General features: G+C 47.9%; 3 protein-coding genes across 3 annotated transcripts in view; all 3 read left to right on the top strand.

Annotated features, from left to right (window-relative positions):
- The window catches only part of LOC106652217, a 75,414-nt gene extending 65,269 nt beyond the window's left edge, over positions 1 to 10,145 (top strand). The window contains exons 7-13 of the mRNA XM_014371038.2: positions 120 to 398; positions 931 to 1,173; positions 4,278 to 4,665; positions 5,705 to 6,214; positions 7,063 to 7,505; positions 8,109 to 8,572; positions 8,681 to 10,145. Coding sequence (XP_014226524.1) covers positions 120 to 398; positions 931 to 1,173; positions 4,278 to 4,665; positions 5,705 to 6,214; positions 7,063 to 7,505; positions 8,109 to 8,572; positions 8,681 to 8,902 — 2,549 coding nt within the window. The 3' untranslated portion in view covers positions 8,903 to 10,145. The remainder of the gene's footprint in view (positions 1 to 119; positions 399 to 930; positions 1,174 to 4,277; positions 4,666 to 5,704; positions 6,215 to 7,062; positions 7,506 to 8,108; positions 8,573 to 8,680) is intronic.
- Positions 10,146 to 11,635: 1,490 nt separating this feature from the next.
- Positions 11,636 to 19,325, top strand: LOC106652171 (mediator of RNA polymerase II transcription subunit 15-like). Its single transcript, XM_014370966.2, has 8 exons — positions 11,636 to 11,882; positions 12,581 to 12,834; positions 13,297 to 13,706; positions 14,591 to 14,909; positions 15,580 to 16,068; positions 16,625 to 16,908; positions 17,516 to 17,955; positions 18,820 to 19,325. The coding sequence occupies exons 1-8, from the start codon at positions 11,840 to 11,842 to the stop codon at positions 19,185 to 19,187; spliced, it is 2,607 nt and encodes an 868-aa protein (XP_014226452.2). The 5' UTR covers positions 11,636 to 11,839; the 3' UTR covers positions 19,188 to 19,325.
- Positions 19,271 to 19,894, top strand: LOC111693737 (the record flags this gene model as incomplete). The annotated part of the gene is made up of 1 exon (XM_023459258.1): positions 19,271 to 19,894. A coding segment is annotated over one exon (507 nt), but the record flags the coding sequence as incomplete, so codon positions are not given.
- Positions 19,895 to 19,968: the final 74 nt, after the last annotated feature.

Below are 19,968 nucleotides of genomic sequence, written 5' to 3'. Positions count from 1 at the left end.
TTCACGAACAATAAAATAAAGCAGCTACCACATGCTATATTATTTACGTCTTTCTTCTCTTCTGTCGCGCTCTTTTTTTCCTCGTGGACTTATGTCTCTCTGTTTTTCTGCGCTCGCAGTGTGCGAGTACCTGCGAGATTTCGGCGAGCGCATGGAGGGCACGCGCGAGGGCATGAGCCTGGCTCTGGAGGCGCCGCAATGCGACGAGGAGGGCGCCTACAAGCCGTTGCAGTGCCAACCGGGCGCGGGCAATTGTTCCTGCGTCGACGAGTGGGGCGTCGTGCTGAAGCGAGACGTCGAGGCGCAGTCCGACACCGATTGCGGCGAGGTGCGCGATCTGCTCAGCCTCTGCGGCACCTTCAACTGCAACGCCACCTGTCCTTACGGTTTCGAGCTTGGTGAGTTTCTATAGCTATTATTTTTTAACAAAATTTCTACCTGGGCTATGTATGCTGTAATTATCCTGTAAAATGCCCGAGTAAACAAGATTTAATGCGAAACGCTCGTCGCAGTCGCACCGAGTCCACGTGCACGTGGCCCGTTAAAAGCGGAGCATGACTCGGATTATTAAAAGTATTTCTCATTAAAGCCCATTGCAGTTCTTTGATGTTACTCGCGGCATTTGCTTCCAGCGGATCTTAAAATGAAAAGCACGAGAGGCGAATTTTATGCGTAATATATCTGCTCGGGGATAATCTTCCATAAAATTTACGCGCGACACGTTTATAGTGCCCCTGCGTTGCCTGTCTTAATTAAATGTCACTTAAAGTGATGTGCCAAAAGTATATCGAACGATGTAGTGCATGCGCTGCAGCCACTTCGATCGTTTTCTTTTAAACTTCATCTCGGCCGGGCTTTACCGAAGTAAGGCGAACTATAGCCAAATCTTAAAATGCATACGTGTATCGATAATCGATCGATCACCCACAGACGCCGCTGGATGTCGTCAATGTCGCTGTCGCGACCCGTGCCAGGAGGTGAGGTGCGGGCCGAGCGAGGCCTGCAGCTTGGTCGACGTGAACTGCGGCGCGGGTCAGTACTGCCCGTCGGTGCCGGCCTGCCTGGCCACGAAAGCCGGCCAATGCCCCTATCTCGTGCCGAGCTCGTCGAGCTGCGAGCTGCAGTGCAGCAACGACCAGGAGTGCTCCGGCGGCGACAAGTGCTGCTCCACCGGTGAGTTTCTTTTCTTTTTCTCCTCTTCTTTACTACTACTACTACTACTACTACTACCAGCTCGGAGGGCCTTTTTTCGAGCGTGAAATGGAAAAACTAGGCCATTATTCTGTGCTGCTGCTGCTGCTGCTGCTGTTTGTCTGGAGATTCTCAGGGCTTTATACTTTTGCATCGTTGTTATTATGCTTCGGTTCGCACGTGACTGCCGTACGAAAAATAATTCGAAGCCCTTTGAAGTTTCGCCTATACTGGTTGGGCACTCGCGTATATACAAGTTTGCAAACGCAAATGTAGAGCGTAAAAATTGCTCGTTCGTAATTTAATCCGAGGCGCGATTTTAAAACTGCCAAGAGTCACTCGCGTTCGCAGCTTATAACTTCTACCTTTTACTGCTACGCGTGTAAGTTTTTCCGTAAATATTTAAGCAAGCCGGTTAAAGTCCTCTGCGCGTGCTCGATCCTGCCGACGCTCGGCAGCTGCAAAATTTCCAAGTGCCACACGCATGCTTCAGGCCTAAAAACTAGATTTCAAAAGTTTATCCGCGGCGTTCGTGCAGTCGGGCACCGGCAGAAGCTCCGCGAGAGAATTTCTCAACTCGCACATATGCGCGTACAACTTTGGCAATCGCCTCGTTAGCGCTATCCATCACTCACTCGTTACAACTCGCGCGAAATATATAATGAAATGTGCATAGCCGCAGGTATCAACGCGGATGGATTTTTTGTGTTTGCGCGTAACAGTGGCATTCAGAAGCGATTAAACACGATTTTGCGAAGCCAAACGTTGTTATTCGTGTATTCGTCGGGACGAGCGCGTGACGAGCATCGAGCATCCGTAAAATATAAAACAAAAACATATATATAGCACGCGTCGCCGGCTGGCTCGCGGAGAAATAATTGAACGAATGGCGTTGGAACTCGCTCGCGCGCATACGTACATACATAAGTCTAATAAGCTTCATCAAAAGCTCGTATCATTGCTGCCGCTTTGCCAATGTGTGTGTGCTGCATATACGAGCGCGCGTGTGTGTGTACCGGTGGAATACAATATAGAATATACGCGTAGCGTACCGCGCATCTGGCTCTCACTCTCCCACTTGCAGCGTTCGAATATGCGCGCTCGTGCTACGGTTTCGAATTTAATTAGAAGCTTGTTACGACGCTATATCTGGCTGCGCACATACTCGTGCTAATACTCTCTCTCTCTCTCTCTCTCTCTCGCTCTGCCTCTGCCTCTCTTGCCAGGAGGAGGATGCATCTAAACACGAGTAGCGAGCTTATTTGCCACCGCACACTGGGAGGCACGCGAGGTTTGTTGTTTTGATCTCGTTCGCGAAATTAGCTGCCGTACGAGTAGGTAGGTACGAATCGACGCCCGGCGAGGGAGTTCACCTGGGCGCAGCTTGTGCCACGTACCTATATATATAAATTGCCGTGTTTCGCAGCGCTCGCAGCCGATATATTGCCGCGTATCGACTCTCTCTCGCTCTCTTCTTATTAGTATGCCGAGCTCGATATTACCCAAACTGCCACTGCGTGAAAAGCTTACTCGATTCTTCTCGGCCGGGGGTGCGCGGCGGCCTGTCTTGATTGGCCAAGTTTCATTAGAGCTGAGGTTGTGCTTTCGCGCCGAATATATATGATACTCGCCTTCGCTCCCTTCCTCCTCCATTCTCTCCTCCTTCCCTTCCCTCTGCGGCTATCGGAGAAATTAGACGTTGAATATAGATTGCAATATTAAAGCGGAGATCGTTTTCTCTCTCTCTTCCGAGCTTATATATAGATATGCGCGACAAAAATTGCAAGACGTCCTCTGAGGGAGAGAGCGAGCGAGCTTCCTGAGTAGTAATTGAGCTTCGTTTTACATCGGTGCGGTAAAAAAAAAAGTTTCGAATGTGATGTAAGGAAAAAAAAGCACTCGTTGCAAGCTTGTAGAAAAGAGCTTACGGCAAAATTTTTTTCGAAAATTTAAGCTACTAGGTGAATTCCTTAAGCGTAGAACTCTCCACGTAATTCAATTAAGCCCAGCTACCCAAGATTAAAGGGCTTTTATTCTCTCCTTTCTCTCTCTCGCTTCTTCTCTCGAAGATTTCGAGCGCGCAAGACTTTTCTGCTTTTGCACTCGCGCGTTGACATAATTGAATTCGAAAAAGAGAGGCCACGGCTCTGTACGCGCCTGACGTACCTACTCTGTGCAGCTTTTCTCCGCGGAGTTGTTATTACGATGCCAAGACGCTTTGTCTTATACATATAGACGCGTATTCGACGTGCTCGTGAGTAATGGGTATGTATATAAAAGCCCGTAAAAAGCTCCGGACTCGCTGTATATGAGTTTTTATCGCATGAGTGTCAATCTTATTAAGATGTGTTCAAATTCTGTCGCGCGTCACACTCGATAGTCGTGAAAAACTGTCGTCTTATGTACATATACATCGGGGTATAACATGCTATATACATAGAGCTAGAAGGCAGCGCCTCGGCAGCTCCACGCCAACCTATAAATATATAGCACACGTATGTATTTCTCGAGGAGCTATTTCTCGAGGATACAAATCGGATTTACACGTCGCGTCGCGCTAGACATGCACAACGAATTTCTTTGGCGCGTATACGTATATATAGCATATACCAGACTAAGGGGGAGAAAGAGAGTGAGAGAGAGAGAGAGAGAGACATGCATCAGATACGCTATATACACGTATAACGTAGGTAAGTAATATGGCAGGAATTTATGTAGGCGATGCATTTTAACGCGAACCGTATTACAGAGAAATAAAGTGCAATGAACAAACTTTCACGGGCTCTTCCCGAATGACTCTCAGGCCAACTGTGATGTATAACAGCCCTTCAGCGATGTATAGTAACTATATACTCGGGTCTGCGTATACGTGCGCGCGTGTATTGCATGGTATAGATATATAAAGCGCGTGAATTTACAGTTTTTCCCCCCGTGCGCAAAAGTTCAACGATCGGACTTTCACGAAGTCCTTTTAGCATCCATTTTTTATCGAGCAGTAGCAGCAGCAGCTGCAGCGGCGGCAGCAGCGGCAGGACACCAAATTGTTCGCAGATAAAACTTTTCTCTTTCTCCGTCGATTTATCAAGGTTGCGGCACTCAGTGTATATCACCGGTGATGGCCACGGCCTGTCAGCACGCGCGCACCGTGGCCGAGCACTCGGCCCGCGAGTCCGGCGAGCCCGCGCGGATGACGTACATACCGAGGTGCGACCCGGTTCAGGGCCACTTCGAGCCGGTCCAGTGCCACGCGGGCATGTGCTGGTGCGTCGACGCCGAGGGACGCGAGCAGCAGGGCACGCGAGTCGTCGAGGGTCTGCTGCCGCGCTGCGGAGCCCCCGAGCGCTGCCCCGAGATCGACTGCCAGCTGCAGTGCCACGACGGTCTGGAGCTCGACACCGCGACCGGATGCCCGGTCTGCGCCTGCCGAGATCCCTGCAAGAGCGTCACCTGTCGAGGAGAGAACGAGCAGTGCAGGTAATGTCACCAATTGTTTTTTTTATCTTTTTATTTTCATCGTAGCGAATAAGAGAAAACAAACGAGCGTAGAAGGAAAATAAAAAAAGACAGCAACTTCCGTCGGAAAGGTATGTGGGTCGCGTTGTAATAATGTTATTGAGTTTGTGCATGCTTAGCTTAACAAGCTCATTAGATGGATACGCTTGGGTTTAACGTTGCGCATTTGTAATTTCAAGGGATATTAGGGGTGGCTAGTGGATGAGGTCAGAATTAGGTCAGACGCGCGCGCTCGAGCACTGCGCGCTTCATTGATCATCAAGATGCTCCATTTGGCAAATGACGTTGGTCCCTTTGAAAGTTTTCCTCCAAAGGAAACATAAACAAAAATTCGCACAAACGCGCGCGCACACACACGCTCTCTCCTCTTTTTTTATACGATCATAATAACATTTTGTCTCAAAATTACTGTGTGTAGCTGCAAACGCGTGTGTGTGCGACTGTGAAAACTTTTACAAATATTGAGTCAAACGTACGGTATAGAGAGAGAGACTTGCGCGTATGCTATCGGAAATATTTTTCTTATGTATAAAAGTACTTACGAGCTGTCGAAATGTTTTGAAAGCTGCCTCGATGGCCTAGTTTCTCTCCGCAACAATAATAATAATAAAGAAAAGATGTATTTCGATTTTTTGATCGATATTAAATATTTCCCACGTATAAGGTATATGCACCTACGCGCTTGAAACAAAAAGGAAATAGATTGAAAATTTGCTCATACTTTGAAGCAAGTTGAACGGAAAAGAAAATTGCCTTCTCGAAATGGGAGGTTGAGTTTGAATTTTTCAAGGAGGAGTAGATTTAACAATTATAAAACTATCGATTTTGTTAATACACTGCAAAGTATTCTTAAGCGATCTTCACTTAGTTCGAAAAAGAAGTCCGATTATATCAGAAGAATAAGTTTTTGCAAAAACTTGACTGTAAATTTTCCAAAACTCTATCTCGCGAGCAAAGATTTCATTTTAACGCTTTCTCACTTTTTCCTCTTTTGCGACAGAATGGTGGAAGTGGCCTGCAGCGCACCACCCTGTCCACCGGTGCCGGTCTGTCTGCCGAAAAAGGACAATCCGTGCCCCGACGGCTCGCCTCTGCTGGTCGAGGACGGCAGCGTAGCCACGTGCGGTCCGCACGGTCAGAACTGCCCGTCGACGCACAAGTGCGAGCTGTCGCCTCTCGACGAGTACGCGGTCTGCTGCCCGAAACCTCGGGACGTCTGCTTCGAAGCGGTGCGCAAAGTGCCCTGCCCCACGGAGTCGACCACGATCACCACTACCGCCAGCACTACTGGCCAGAACGTGACGGCCGAGCCCGAGGAGGAGCACTGGTACTTTGACGCCGAGCGCAACGAGTGCCGCAAAAAACGGGACTGTAGCACGACGGGTTACAACGACTTCTCGAGCAAGCTTGTCTGCGACACCGTCTGTCCGGTGCTGTCGCCCTGCGAGAGGCTCAGAGAGAGAAATCTCAAGACAGCTCAGAAATACAAGCAGCCGTCCTTTATGCCGAGGTGAGTTTTTTTATTTGCGAATTTTCCCTGTCTTACGGCAGGATTAAAAAATCTTGGCAGAGAGAGAGAGAGAGAGATCAACATTTTGCTTTTTGCACTGCCGCTACGCTCGAACAAATCCAACAGCGCGAAATGTAAATATAATCCGCAGCACTTCACATTTTCGAGCTGGCGACTTTTTACACATTAAAATCTTCCATTTCAGCTTCATCATTAAACTCGACTTACATATCGCACGCGAAGTTTAATTATTCAGAAAAAAATAATAATAATAATAAATCCACACCACCGTTGTTTAAAAAAGATTTACTGTTGATAAACTCCTCCCGACTGTCGATGTAAATTATCGAGGTAATTTATTTCGACATTTTACATCTCTAGTAAAAGCATAATCCCACTGTTAATCACCTGCGCTCACTGATCCCCCGGTGGCTCGGTCGAAGCTCATCAAACTTTGCGCGCGGGGGTGTCGACTTTTCGCTCCATTAGTAGCAAAAAGTCATTTTATAACGGCATTAATACATCAAAGGCTCGGTTGGCAGAAGTAATAAGCCATTCGCCCGACTACAACGCTAGCTGCTGCACTTTATGCCTCGGAAGTTTTGATTAAAGCGCCTCATAACAGATGGCTGTAATATTTGTTTAGCAACTACTAATTATTATTGTATACCATAATAATCCGCGCACAATGTATATTCGGCGCAAAGTCCGCATTTGCTTTTTGGTATCTGCTCGCTGGGAATTATTCTATATAGCGTTCACCCCTAGGCTAATGGCGCCGAATAATAATGAGCCCTGCGCTAACGAGTTTGCACGAGTACAAAAACGAAATTAAATATCTTTTCCAGGTGTAATCCGGACACGGGCGCTTGGGAGCCGGTACAATGCCTGGAACACGTCGGCGTCTGCTGGTGCGTGAACAAGAAGGGCGAGCCGATCAAGGGCTCGATGACCCGCGATCTCGCCGAGCCCAAGTGCAGCTACCGTCAGGCTCGCCGCGGTCGTCTGGGGGGAGACGCCGCCAACTCGGCCACGACGGAGGTCGACACGGAGATCAAGGCCTACATGGAGAACGCCTTCGTGGGTCTGGTGTCGGAGGGCCGTGAGATCAACAAGGTCCTGGTGAGCCGCTGCCAGGCGATGCACGAGCGGGGCTTTGTGCCGGCCATGTGCGACAAGTACGGGCGCTTCGAGCCGACCCAGTGCGCGGCCGAGACCTGCTGGTGCGTCGACGAGGCCGGCAACCAGCTCGTGGGCTCCGAGCCCTTCATCAAGGGCACCAACATTTGCCGTGAGTTTACACATATCTCGCGTACTTACACATGCTCTCTCTCGCGCGCAGGCCGTTTTGATTAATGCGCGGATGACATTACACTGCAGATTTCGGATGTATCATATCTGTATGTATGCGCGCGGCAACGAGGGCTCGCTTAAACGATGATGAATAGCAGATTAGGGAGATGTATCGCAGCTGGCCGGGCTTTTATGATTGTGCATTGTGTCACGGGGATAAGAGATGCCGTGGAACGATATAGGCTTGACGCGTTTGCTCGAGTGAAATTTGCACGTTTCCGTTACTTTGCTCTGCGCTTATTATCATACGCGCGCATATTTTTTTACGAATTAAAATCGCCAGAGAGTCGTAGGTACTTTTTACTCGACGAATCCTTTCAATTTATTTCGGTCGCAGTTTACTTTTTCACATCTCCCTTTTGCCGTTCGTTATATTAATCATACGCCATTAACGCGATGCACGTGCCGCAAACTCGACGTGCAGCTTTTTTTTCCTTTTTCGGGGATACTTTTATCGGTCGACGCGCATACGGCCATTACGGCGAATGGAATTATTTTACTTCTCGCGCAAACGAGTATAATTTTTTCCCCGCTTTTACAGTTCCCACCCCGGTGGAGGCCGTCGAGGTAACTCTGCATTTCCCGGGCAGCTTCCTGCCCGTCGAGGACGAGCCCCTGTTCGCCAAGGAGGCGGTGGACTTTTTGCAGGACCTCGGGGCTCGGCTGAAGGACGGCGTGCAAGTGGAGATCAGCCAGGAGTCGATAGTCTTGGCCTTCGAGGTCGTCGGGCCCAACAAGGTCGACATCGCGTTCCACCTCGAGGAGCTGACGCGCATGCAGAAGCTCAGCGTGCTCGGCTACTTGGCCGACGCCACGACGTCGCGTTTCACGCATCGAGTGACGTCGGGCACGGCCTCGAACAGTCGCATTATCGCCCTGGAGCAGAGAGAGATATTGACGGAATTGGACGCGCCGATGTTCCAGACGGCCACGGTCGTATTGGCGGTCGGCAGTGCTTTCGTTATCAGCAGTTTGCTCATTTTGCTGATGCTTTATCGCAAAAAGGTGAGTCGTTACCGCATGACATCCCTCCCCATTCCTTTCATCCTTTGTTTCGAATGTTTCGTTTACTCATCGCCGCCGTCCGTTCAATTTGCTCTCCTTTTGTTGCAGATGAAACTGAAGAGGAACGTCGAGGCGCTGGATCAGCGCTTTTTGGCTTACAACAGCCAGCCGGTTTACGTGATATCGGGCATGGAGACGGGCAGCAGCAGTAACGTTAGCACCTGTAGTAATAGTAGTTGTAGTATTATCAATAGCGAAAAGGAGAAGGAAGCGATCGGCTGCTCGGCGGACAGCCACATCGCTTCGAGAACAATCGAGAGCGTCGGCTGAGCCTCTCGCTAATCACGAGGGCTTTTTAATTCACAAGCGAATGAGCGGGATAGAGAAGCCGAGTCAACTTTCAATTTCCGTGAATTTTTCATTCTCTTTCTCTCTCAACGGCGACCGCGTATATATAATATAGCGAGTATAAGCACATCACCGTAGAGGCAATCTATTAACCGTCTTGTGATCCGCTCAGCATGTTCATCCTCATCTATATTATATCCAAAAGTAACAAAATATTCTAGATGAAAAAAAAAGGAACAGGAAAAATCAACCACGAAGATACTTTCGACGCTCTCTATCGATTGTCCTCGTATCGAATCTTCTCTTATTTCCCGTATAAAAATACTCGAGCCCTGCAATTTGAGTGCTACCACGCTTATGCGCGCTCTTTCACGCGAGTTTCATCAACGTATCCTTTTATTTTTCGCTTGTTTTCGCGACCATCATCCGCGAACGATGCATGCGAATCGCTGTGTGTTGACTCGCGCGAGAGAACCGCAACGAGCGCGGATAAATTATGTACATTCAATCGCCCGTCGTGCGCATACGTCAAGTATTAAATGAATAAATAATTGTCTCGCGAAATACTTTTTCGTATCTCACTTCATAAGCTATTTATAACTGTAGTACGCATCGAGGGGCAAATATCGAACACGAGTCGTCGACGAGGCGAGAAAAGATTTTTACAAAAAAAAAAAAAATAATGATAATAATCGTTTTCGAATCGCCGGCGACTCCTTTACATGTGTAATAATATTAAAATAAAATAATCATTTTGGTGAAAAGCTAGGAAAAAAGCAAGTTGCGTTCGACGCGTTGCTCGTGAACGCGTTTTCGAACGCCACTTGTCTTTTTTTCGATATCTGGGGAATGTGTGTATATATTATCGATTATAGGATTACTTGTATATGTATTCGGCACGTCATTAGAATTATAACCCGATTTAGAACTATATCTTTACTTCGCGCTTATCGTACACGCAGAGACTGAAAAATGATGTATCGATGTAAGTTTTCAAATGGAGCGGAGAGATTCGATTCTCTATAGCAAACTTTATCGTCGTGTATCGAAGTCATTGTAATGATTTTTTTGATCGATTGAATTTTTATATATTATTTGTTTGAAAATATCATGTATCAAATTGCATTGTAATAAAATGTCAAAAAAAAAGTATATAAAAAATGTCGAGATTTGATACAATACATTATATCATAACGTACCAAATAAAAACTTTACGTTATTTGTACACGATTGCGTATAATTCACATTTTCAACCCCTTTCCCAGTTAAAGCATGAATTATCGCCTCGCAAAACATTAAAGCATAACAGTAGCCTTTTTTCGCAGCTCTTGAGCATCGAGCAATAATAAAGTACATCGTTATGAGATAGCGGGTGCGCGCATATAATCAAGTCGTAAAGCAGCGAGAAGGAAAAAGACTTTTTATGAGGTGAAACGTAAATACAAAAATAAATAAGTGGCGCAGACAAGAAAAAGAAAGACAAAGAGCGCAAAGGAAGAAAAGAACCAGGAGGAGGAGGAAAAGGAGGAACGCAGGCAAAAGGAAGAGTCGACGCACAGATGGCACAATTATAACGAGGCCAATCGTCGTAACGTTGGGTCAGTGCGTGCGCAAATCGAGGCAAATGACGCGTCGAACGCACGTATAGACTTTCTTTCGTCCTTCTTCCGCTTGTTTATTACGATTTCGATGACGCGCGAACGTGTAACGCAACTCGATCGTGTACCTTATACAGTTATACGTTGGGCTTACGCGTACTTACATTGGCCAGCGATCTAATGACTCCGATAGTATTGATAATCGTTGGGTCGCGCGCGCGTGAACGAGTATTAAAAAAAATAAGTTCACAGTACACGAAGCGCATAAGGAGGCATCGGCGCGGCATGTCACGCGCACTGCATTATATACACTCGAGAAAGTTAGCGAAAGTAATAATAAGCGGGTCAATTTTGCCCGAGTATAGCGACCGAGAGCGCGAGCCACGAATGAGTAATAGAATTTATATAATCGTCGTGTACGCACGCACAGCGAAATTTATTAATTTCCACGATTGATTAATTGACTCGATTGGAAAGTTTATCTTTTAACGAGTGGCGTTTATCGGGGCGAATAAAAATTTCATTCAAAGCATCCCTCGATCTCGTTTGTTATTGCAAAGCACAAACTATGCTGAGCGGCGCAGTTCGAATGAATTTTTAATGAAAAAGTTTATCAAACGATTATTTGCATTAGCTGTGCAGGTCGGAGGCGCGCACAGCATTAACAAGCCGCTATAAACGAGCAAAATAATTGAACTTGGCTCATTGAAACGCGCGTACGGCTGGTGGATAGAGCTTTTCAATAGCGCTCGAGCTTTTTGAGATAAATAAATTAAGCCGCGCGCGCGCGCGTTGTAAAGACTATACGCGGGAGAGAGGCTGCGCGTATGCTTCGTGCAACTTGTAACACGCTGCACTTTGTACCGTACTAGTTACTACATCAGCTGAGTAGCGCGAGCGAACACGTGCAGTCCCGGTCGCCCGGGGCAACGCTTTTTACAAACAAAAAGCTCCCTCTGCCGCGTTGTACGTAATGCCGCATTGACGCGTGCGGGGTTGAGTGCCGAGGGAGGGTGGGGAGGAAAGGGGGGGCGGGGAGGCTTGGCGTAATTCAGCATAATATTTATACTCATGCCACTTTACGCACCTCGAGTGCGAAAGTAACCACGACAAAAGAATAAGCGCAGAGCTGCTGGGTGTAAAAATAAGAAGGTGCAAAATTGGATCTGTCGTGTAGCGAGTGAGGAGTCGCGCTCCGTGCGCGACTCTGGCCGAACGTTCGTCGATTCGATGGGGCATCGATTCAATGGATAATCGAGGCTATTGAGGCTCATCATCGGTGAGTGCGAGTGTTTGGAAAAATCGTCGCCCACCTACGAAGATGACGCGATGCTGCAAATGCGCTCTCAATCTAAAGAGCTCAGGTAACGGTGTACAGTCTCATTTATGCACACACGCACACACACAGCAGCAGATGCATGATAAACATAAAACGGGCGCGCTCGCGCGAATACGGCGTGTCATTATTATCATTATTATCGTCGTCAGCGAGAGAGGATATAACCCTAAAAATTGAAAGCCAACGTCGCGAGCGTCGTCGTAATTGCAGCCCGAGCATTATAGTCGGCTGCGCGACAGGCTCGCGACACCGTTTGTACGAACCCGTGGGCCGTCTCTATATGCTGTGTGCAGCATGCAAAAGCGTCTTTTTTCTCTTTCTTGCTGCTTGGCGCGTGAACGGCGCTAAAGGTGCACAGTTGACACAATTTTTTTCCCCTTACGCCGTATACCGAGACCGCCGAGTGAAAGAGACGCGTAATACACACAGTGAACGCGCTTGCAAAGGCTATACATATATATAGCGCGTAAAGCCTCTTTTTGTGCTCGTACGTAATAACTTCATTTTTATCAATTGCTCGATTTATACCCTACTTAAGCCGATGTCTTCATTCTCTTTCAATTAGAGTCCCATCTCGCACAAAGGCAAGAATTTGACGCTTTGATCGGCGTGCCATAGACACGCGATCGATGAATTGATTAATTTATCGAATTCGGCCACGCGGTCGAATTCAGCAATTAGTTGAATGAAAATTATCGAGCGACCTGTATGTATCATTGGCAGTTTACAATCAGACGGGTCAGAGCTACATCGAGCAGTTGGCGCTGCACAGATCCATGTGCGTGCACATGCAGCGCCTGATCCAGGCCAAGAGCGTGGTGAACGCGCGAAATCCGCGCTACCTGCAGGAGGTGCTGCGTCGACGCAGCTGCAGCAGCAGGCCGGCCTCGAGCCTCAGGACCCACGAGAGAGCTTGCAGCAACGAGAGATGCTGCTCGTCGGCCGTCGAAAAGATGCCCTGTGACGACGAGGGATGCGTAAGTTTCGCATATTCATATATTGATTGCGTCCTCTCTCTCTCGGCCGTTCGAGAGAAAATTGAATTTTCAACTTGGTCGCGCGCGCGCGCTGCCGGTAGCGGAAAAAGTTGCGCATGCAAAATGCATGTTATATATACGCTCTTTTGCGCTGCTACATAATTGAAATGGAATGATCCAAAGTTTTCGTAAGAGCGAGTCTCGAGTATATTAAGACGCAACGGCGACGACGAGTTGCGCGATCTCGGGGTTCGGCGCGACCTACTTTTTGGGCGCCTTTGACACACTCGCGCCTCGTCATCCATGTATATACATACATTCATGTATTCCGATTGAATTCGAAAAAGTTCATAACGACGAAAAAGCCCGCCAGGCTAATTTCGTCCTTTTTCTTCCTTGTTCGTTCGTTCCTCGCTCTACAGCAGCATCGAATCTTGCTCAACTCTCTTTGCCTACCCGCAGGACGTAATTAAAGTACACTGCCGCAACAAAAGTGCACCGCCGAGAGCGAGGGGTGGTAGTAGTAGCGCTGCAACGGAGAGCAAGTCACGACGCAGCTGCAGCGGCGAGCGTCTGCTGGTACCGGTGACTAATAACTGCGCGCCAAAGTGTCCCTGCACGCAGCAGCAGCAGCAGCAGAGCAACCGATCGAGAGGCAGCCACAATATCGCCTACCTGCCAAAGTCAAATGTTAAAAGTCGGCCAAAGGCCGAGGGCGGCTCCAGCCCGACGACGTCTCGCTACAATGAGCCGCAGCAGCAGCAGCAGCAGCAGCTACGCACAAAGGACTTTAATTATGAAAAGCGACATTTCAACAACGACAATTGCTGCAAGATGGATTATACCAGCGGACGTAGTACTACTGGATCGAGGTATACAATGCTCTCTCTCTTTCTAATTATTCAATATTCCAGTCCACGCGGCTGCTCTGCGATGCGAAGATTCGGGCCCGTCGCGACTCATTAACGACACTTGAGAAATACAAGCATAGGAAAGGGATAGAGAATCAAATGCCGCGAGCAAATATATTTTTTAATTAATCAATCGCTCGGGGGAGCAGAAAAATTTTACGGTGTCTTGGCCTTGCTCTCCTAGCCCATTGTCTTTGCTTGTTTGCCAAGTCTGTACAAAAAAAGACTCGATCAACTTCTTAATTAATGAGCGTGCGCAACAGCAAACGAGCGTGAACTTTTTTCTCGCGTACGAAACATCAAAAACTAGTGTCAAAGGCGGCCTTAGCTCTACGGACAAAAAAAGTAAACGAACAAAAAATAAAAAGAAGCAAACTCAACTCGTGCGAAATTGCATCTTAGCTCTCGTTCGAAAAAGGAAAAAGAAAGAAAAGAGGCAAATACAGAAAGCTTTGGGTTGGTTAGTCAGCTGAGGGAGTGGGTAGGTAGGTAGGTAGCTTCTTTTACGAAGAAACTTCAATAACGCTCTCGACTCTCATAATTCCATTAAAACTCGTGAGGCAGAAGCGGCGGCAGCAGCAGCAGTAGCAGCAACGCAGTGCGCACAGTGTCAGTAAGCATTCGAGAGAGATAGAGACGAGCTTGCAACCGCTTAAAATGCAAAGCTCCCGCGTCTATATAGTCGATTGTCCTCTCAGTTTTCGCGCGTACCGACTTGATTCTCAAATAAAGAGACGCTTATACTTATATATACGTATATAGACAGGGTCGCTCCCGATGCCCCCGGCTAGAGAGGAGCTTGGCTGCACTTTCGAACGTGTTTTTAATTTGATTATCTGATACAGCAAAGCCTGGAGGCAGCAGCAGCAGCAGCAGCATCAACAGAAATTGTGTCTTTGTCGAAAATGTAGCGGTGGTAACGGAGCCCGAAGAGGCCGCGAGAGGCGGCGCCGGCAACCGGACGACCACCGCGAGCTCGTCAACGAAGAGCAAGAGCGAACTTTGCGCAAGTTGCTGGAGCGCGAGGAGGAGGAGTCCTGCTACGCCAAGTTCGTTTACGACATTACGCAAGAAATCGTCCAGAACGGACTCTACTCGGACCAAGAGCTCAAGCAAGTTTTCGCCCGACATCTCGAGCGAGGCATGGCTCTGCAACTCGATCGGGTAAGAGACAATGCGCGGACAACAACAAAAAAGAAAAAAGCTTCGAGCCATTGAATCGCGGAAAAATAAACGACGATTTATCCAGCCGTCAGCGGCAGATGTGGTTGATTTTTTTGTGCACTAATTGTCGCGCTTACTCGGTGATACATCGGTTAAGATTTCGCCGCTGCGGGTTCGCATTTAATAGCAATCTACGGTTCGCGATAACAATCAGCAGTACGGACGACGTCGAGAGCAGCAGAGGTAACTGCAGCGGCCGAGTAAATACCGTGTTCAATTGTTCGCGCTTGATTCCTCCGCACATATATATACGTATAAAACGTACGCATATGCAAACGTACCCGTACCTACCACCACTACCCTCGGAAGCTCCGCGCAGTTAAATGAACCAACACGTTATACGGTCACGTGTATGCAGCCGCTCCTGGCGCTACTCCGCTCGCGAAGCTTTAATTAAACATCGATAATTATAAGCATTGACTAGGCGTGAGCGAGCACGTCCATAGTATTTTATGAACAATATATCGTATTACACGCTTCGACGTTAATTGGACGATCTCTCTCTGGGCGCGAGATTAATTGCGAGTATGTTGGCGCTCGTGACCGCCGCGCTGCAAAACTGCAAATTAAAATATTAGCGCTACATGTACGTGTGTTCTTTGTATCGCAGAGGCGCATGCTGTACGAGATTTACCAGCTGAAAATATCGCTGCATATGTCTGACTCGGAAGAAGGTAGCAAAGAGGCTGACCTGGACGAGAACGAGGCCGAGGAAGAGGAGGAGTTGGAGGAGGAAGACGACGCCGAGGTGTTCGCCATGAAGTTCGACCAGCGAGGCAGCACCGTGCCGAAACCACCGACGCCGCCGAGACATCTCAGCGACGCGGACGACGTCGTCAAGAAGATCGAGTCGCTGCGGCGGTCGGCCTCGCCGCGCCCGACGATCCACGACAACAGCAACGCAACTCACGGAGGCCGGAAAAGCGTCACGTTGGTCGACGCCAATCCCGAGCTATTCGTCACCGAGAAGGACGTGCTCGAGAGCTTAGCCGAGAACGACGTCAGTCCCGAGCGAATTCAAAGCATATACAGAAATCTATTTCAGCGCAGTAAGAACTTGTCACCACCTCCTGCCAACGAGGCAGCAGCAGCAGCAGCGGTAAGTTGACGTTCGCACGTGTATCTGCCTCGCGGATTGATTTACTCGCGCGGGTGTCTGTCTGTCTGTCTGTCTGTCTGTCTGACTACGTATATGGTACGTAACGTCTTCGTAAAAAAAGCACACGTCACTTTCCGCGATTTTCTCGCCAAGAGACGCGCAGATAATCAGTTTTTTCTTTGCTTTTTCGACGCTCATAAAAAGACACGCAGCCACGACGAAAGTTTTTGCCGGAGTCTCGAGATGTGTTCATGTGAACGAGAGAGAACGCACACACATAGAAAAGCCGTATGGCAGAAGTAGAGATCGTAAAGGAGCTTTCTGGGTTAATTTTACTTCGGCTCCTTCGACCGAAAACTTTGCATTATACGTGTACGCGTATCGAGAACATTAAAAGCTTATTATAAGTACTTCCCATGATTCTCGCGAAATTTGACTTTACGCGGGTAAAATTTGAAAATTTACTACGAGTACACATGCGGGCTGAAACAAGCATTTAAACTCGAGCGAGGCCGTGAATTTTTTGCGCGAAAATCACTGCATTAAGAACTTGCAGGTGAACTCGAGCGAGAAAAATGAGAGTCGTTTCAAGAGGCTCTGCAGATACTGCAACGTGCTGTCGCTGTTCCACAACGCCTGCGAGAGGAAGGACAGCAGCATGAGCGTCGTCGTCGCGCCCGCGGGAATCCTGAGGAAGGAGTGCACGGACTTTGACGCGAAATCGGGCAGCGATCCGAGAGCCTCGAGCTACTACAGATACTGCTATTTCAAAGAGAAGCTCGACGACGCCGTGGAAAAGTGTAATCGTTGGAAAGCCGACCAGTGCCACTGCACGGCCGGGTGGGTATATTGTTTTCTTTCTGCGTTAATGCATTTCTATATATCGAGCGCGAGAGCGCAGAGAAAAATAAACCAAGTGCATCGGAGCTTTGAATTTTTGTCGCTGTTTTATTTATTTTTTTTTTTTTTTGCTTTTTGTTACCGGTCTCTCGCGTACATAGCTCGAGTGACAAGTTTAGTTGTGAAATATGTGTATACATTCCGCAGATGTACACAAAAGAGATGGAGGCCGCTCCGAATATAATATAGATATGCACGTATAACGCAGAAAGAGGAACGAGAGACAGAGAGAGCGAGAGAGAGAGAGAGAGAGATACAGAGCTGAATGGTCTCTAGTTTTCACTCGACTGAGCGTAAGCTCGCGAACAATGCCGCAGTAGCTGCTCCTCCCTCTTGTTTGCAATTCGATACATACCGCCGCGCGTGTACAATTCACAATTCTCCGGGCCAGGATATACATATATTTTGAATAATATATTATATATATGCGAGTACGTCCCGAGCAAAGACCCTCTCTCTCTCCCTCTCGTGCGACTATTATACATCCGAACGCGGTGCATCCTCGCGTAATAATCAGATGTTGTTTTTTTGCCGATTGCCCTTCCAGAGAGGATTACGAAGCGGCGGCGACGACGACGACGACGCCGACGACGAGAAGAAAAGCCACGGCGACCAGCCCGCCCAAGATTAAGGAGCAGCAGCAGCAGCAACGGATGACGAGTGCCAAGCGAAAGAACAGCCCGGCAAAAACACCTCTCAGACAGCAGCAGCAGCAGCAGCAGCAGCAGTATCCACGCTCCCCTACCGCTGCTACGTCAACGTTGAAGAGGGAAAAGCAGCCGAAGCAACGGCAGAAGCAGCAGCAGGAGCGACAACAGCAGCGACGCCGATCCGCGAGCTCGACAAAAAAGCCCGAGGCTGCGATGATGCCGAAAATCTTCGAGAAGACGAGGTCCGTGGCGTTCGGCAGCCAACCGACGCACGAGCAAATTACTTCCTCGCCCGAAAGTTCCAAACGTTCGCCGAGAGTCAAGGAAACTGCCAAAGGTAAATGCGTACTACTCGAGTGACACTGGGTGAGAAAAAGAGAACGAGCGAGCTTGCGCTACTCGCTCGATGTGCCTGTATGACGAGCTGCCTTAATTGAATGTAACCAAGTTTTACTCTCTCTCTTTCTCTCTTTTCTGCAAATTAGATGTATGTGTATCCGAGTGTGTGCGCGCGACGCAGCTTTCGAGCTTTTTTATTTAAACTGAGAAGCCGAGTAGAAAATTCACCTCTCGGCTCCATCTCTCTCTCTCTATCTTCCTCTATGTTTAGTTTGAAACGCAAATTTGAATTTTAAACTTAACTTCGAGATAACTCCCGGGCTAGTCCCTTGCTCTGTGGCACGTAGGCGGCATATACGTACGTATTTGTATTATATACACAAAGTTACATTTATTATGTACATAGGAGCTTTATACGCATCAGCTATTATTTACTCGCTTTCTGCTGCTTCTTTTGGCCCATACATATGCATGTATCGATTGTATGCAACTGTTTTTGAATGCATGAGTTTTAAATATATATACCTGTGAGTTTACGCCCCCTGATGTAATTATCATTACGTCAATAATCGTCCTTTATCATTGTCAATTATCGTTCCGTTACAATAACGAAATCTGCGTTGAAAGTAATATAAATGTAGCAAATGTATTTTACTAATTAATTATTTCTTTATTGAAAAAAAATTATTTGTTTTAATTTTATTTTAAAGAGCAATATTACTATAGTAAGTAGTAACGCAAAAGGTATAACTTTAAAGAAGGATCTAATCTGTGACAGCGACACTAGTGCTTTACCTTTTTAATATAAACACTCACATTTAATATAATATTCTTACGTACAAATACTATTCACATTGTGCAGAGTCAAAGAGTCCAGTGCCAACGCCGAGGACAATTTCTTCGGCCGAAGGCGAACGAGAGCCAGCGAAAAGAATCGATACCCCGAGCGAGACGAACGAAGAGATCGAGGAAGATATCGACGAAGAGGAGCAGCGAGAAAAGTCCATGAGCCCGCGACGTCGTAGCTCGAGCCCGAAGATACACGACAAGCCCGACGACGAGACGAAGGAGGCGGCATCGCCCTCGCCTCGCAACATCGACAACAACAAAGACAACGATGACGACGATGCTCTGTCGATAGCCAGCGCCGGCAGCAGTCTGAACTACGACTTTTCCATCACCTCGGACATGAGCATCAACGACAAGTCGCCGGCCAAAGCCAAGGTGTGAGATCATCTACTCTCTGACACGCTCGTCAAAATCATATACAAGCACGCGCACAACCCTGAGTTCCGTGTAATATAAAGCCCCCCGCTGCCACGTCCGCGAAGAAAGGAGAGAAGAGCGATAAGGACGTCCAAACGAGAGGAGGCAATCGACGCACTGCGCGCGTGCAAGACTTCATCAAGCAGTTTTTCAGCAAGAAAAACAACGGCAAGGAAGCCTGGAAGATAAGCGAAAGCAGCTCGGACACGACGGATTCCGGCGAGGTCGACTCGGCGTCGGCGCCCTGGACCAAGAAAGCCACCAAGAGATCCAGTCCTCTGGCCAGGGCGGAGTCGATCAATCCCGAGCGAGCCATCGGCAGCACAGGCGAGGCCGGCTTGCGAATCATCAGCAACTGGAAGAACGACTTCTCCACCAACTTTTACGCCAAGGCCAACGCGTCCAAGTACTGCGATCCGGGCTGCAGACGCGGCGACGAGCCCAACTGCAGCGACAATTGCAAATTCGTCAAGACCAATTGCCGCAATTTGTCCAATTACACGCGCTGCCTGAACAAGACGAAAGGCGAGAACGAATCCGAGTCTTCGGATTAACACGATGTTGAATCAACACGAGGACGGATGACGATATTGTTGCCGAATTATTAAATTGTAGTGATGATTCCGTGCAATATGCATTTCGATCGTTTTGAGATGTATTTAGCATTTGAATTAGAATCATGATTTCGGTCAAAATTGAAATCGCGAAAGAATGAATTAAATATAGTTGAGAGTCAGGTTGCGAA

The sequence above is a fragment of the Trichogramma pretiosum genome, unplaced genomic scaffold (genome assembly GCF_000599845.2).
Source record: "Trichogramma pretiosum strain Unisexual culture from Peru unplaced genomic scaffold, Tpre_2.0 scaffold31, whole genome shotgun sequence".
Taxonomy (NCBI): domain Eukaryota; kingdom Metazoa; phylum Arthropoda; class Insecta; order Hymenoptera; family Trichogrammatidae; genus Trichogramma; species Trichogramma pretiosum.
The sequence above is the reverse complement of the archived record's forward strand: the minus strand, read 5'-3'. Positions and strand labels throughout refer to the sequence as shown.

Excerpts from the sequence above, each read along its gene's own strand:
- LOC106652171 (XM_014370966.2), top strand. The coding sequence starts at position 11,840 with ATGACGCGATGCTGCAAATGCGCTCTCAATCTAAAGAGCTCAG. Across the intron at positions 12,835-13,296 it reads CCTGTGACGACGAGGGATGC|GACGTAATTAAAGTACACTG; the intron begins GTAAGTTTCGCA and ends GCCTACCCGCAG. Across the intron at positions 16,909-17,515 it reads CAGTGCCACTGCACGGCCGG|AGAGGATTACGAAGCGGCGG; the intron begins GTGGGTATATTG and ends TTGCCCTTCCAG.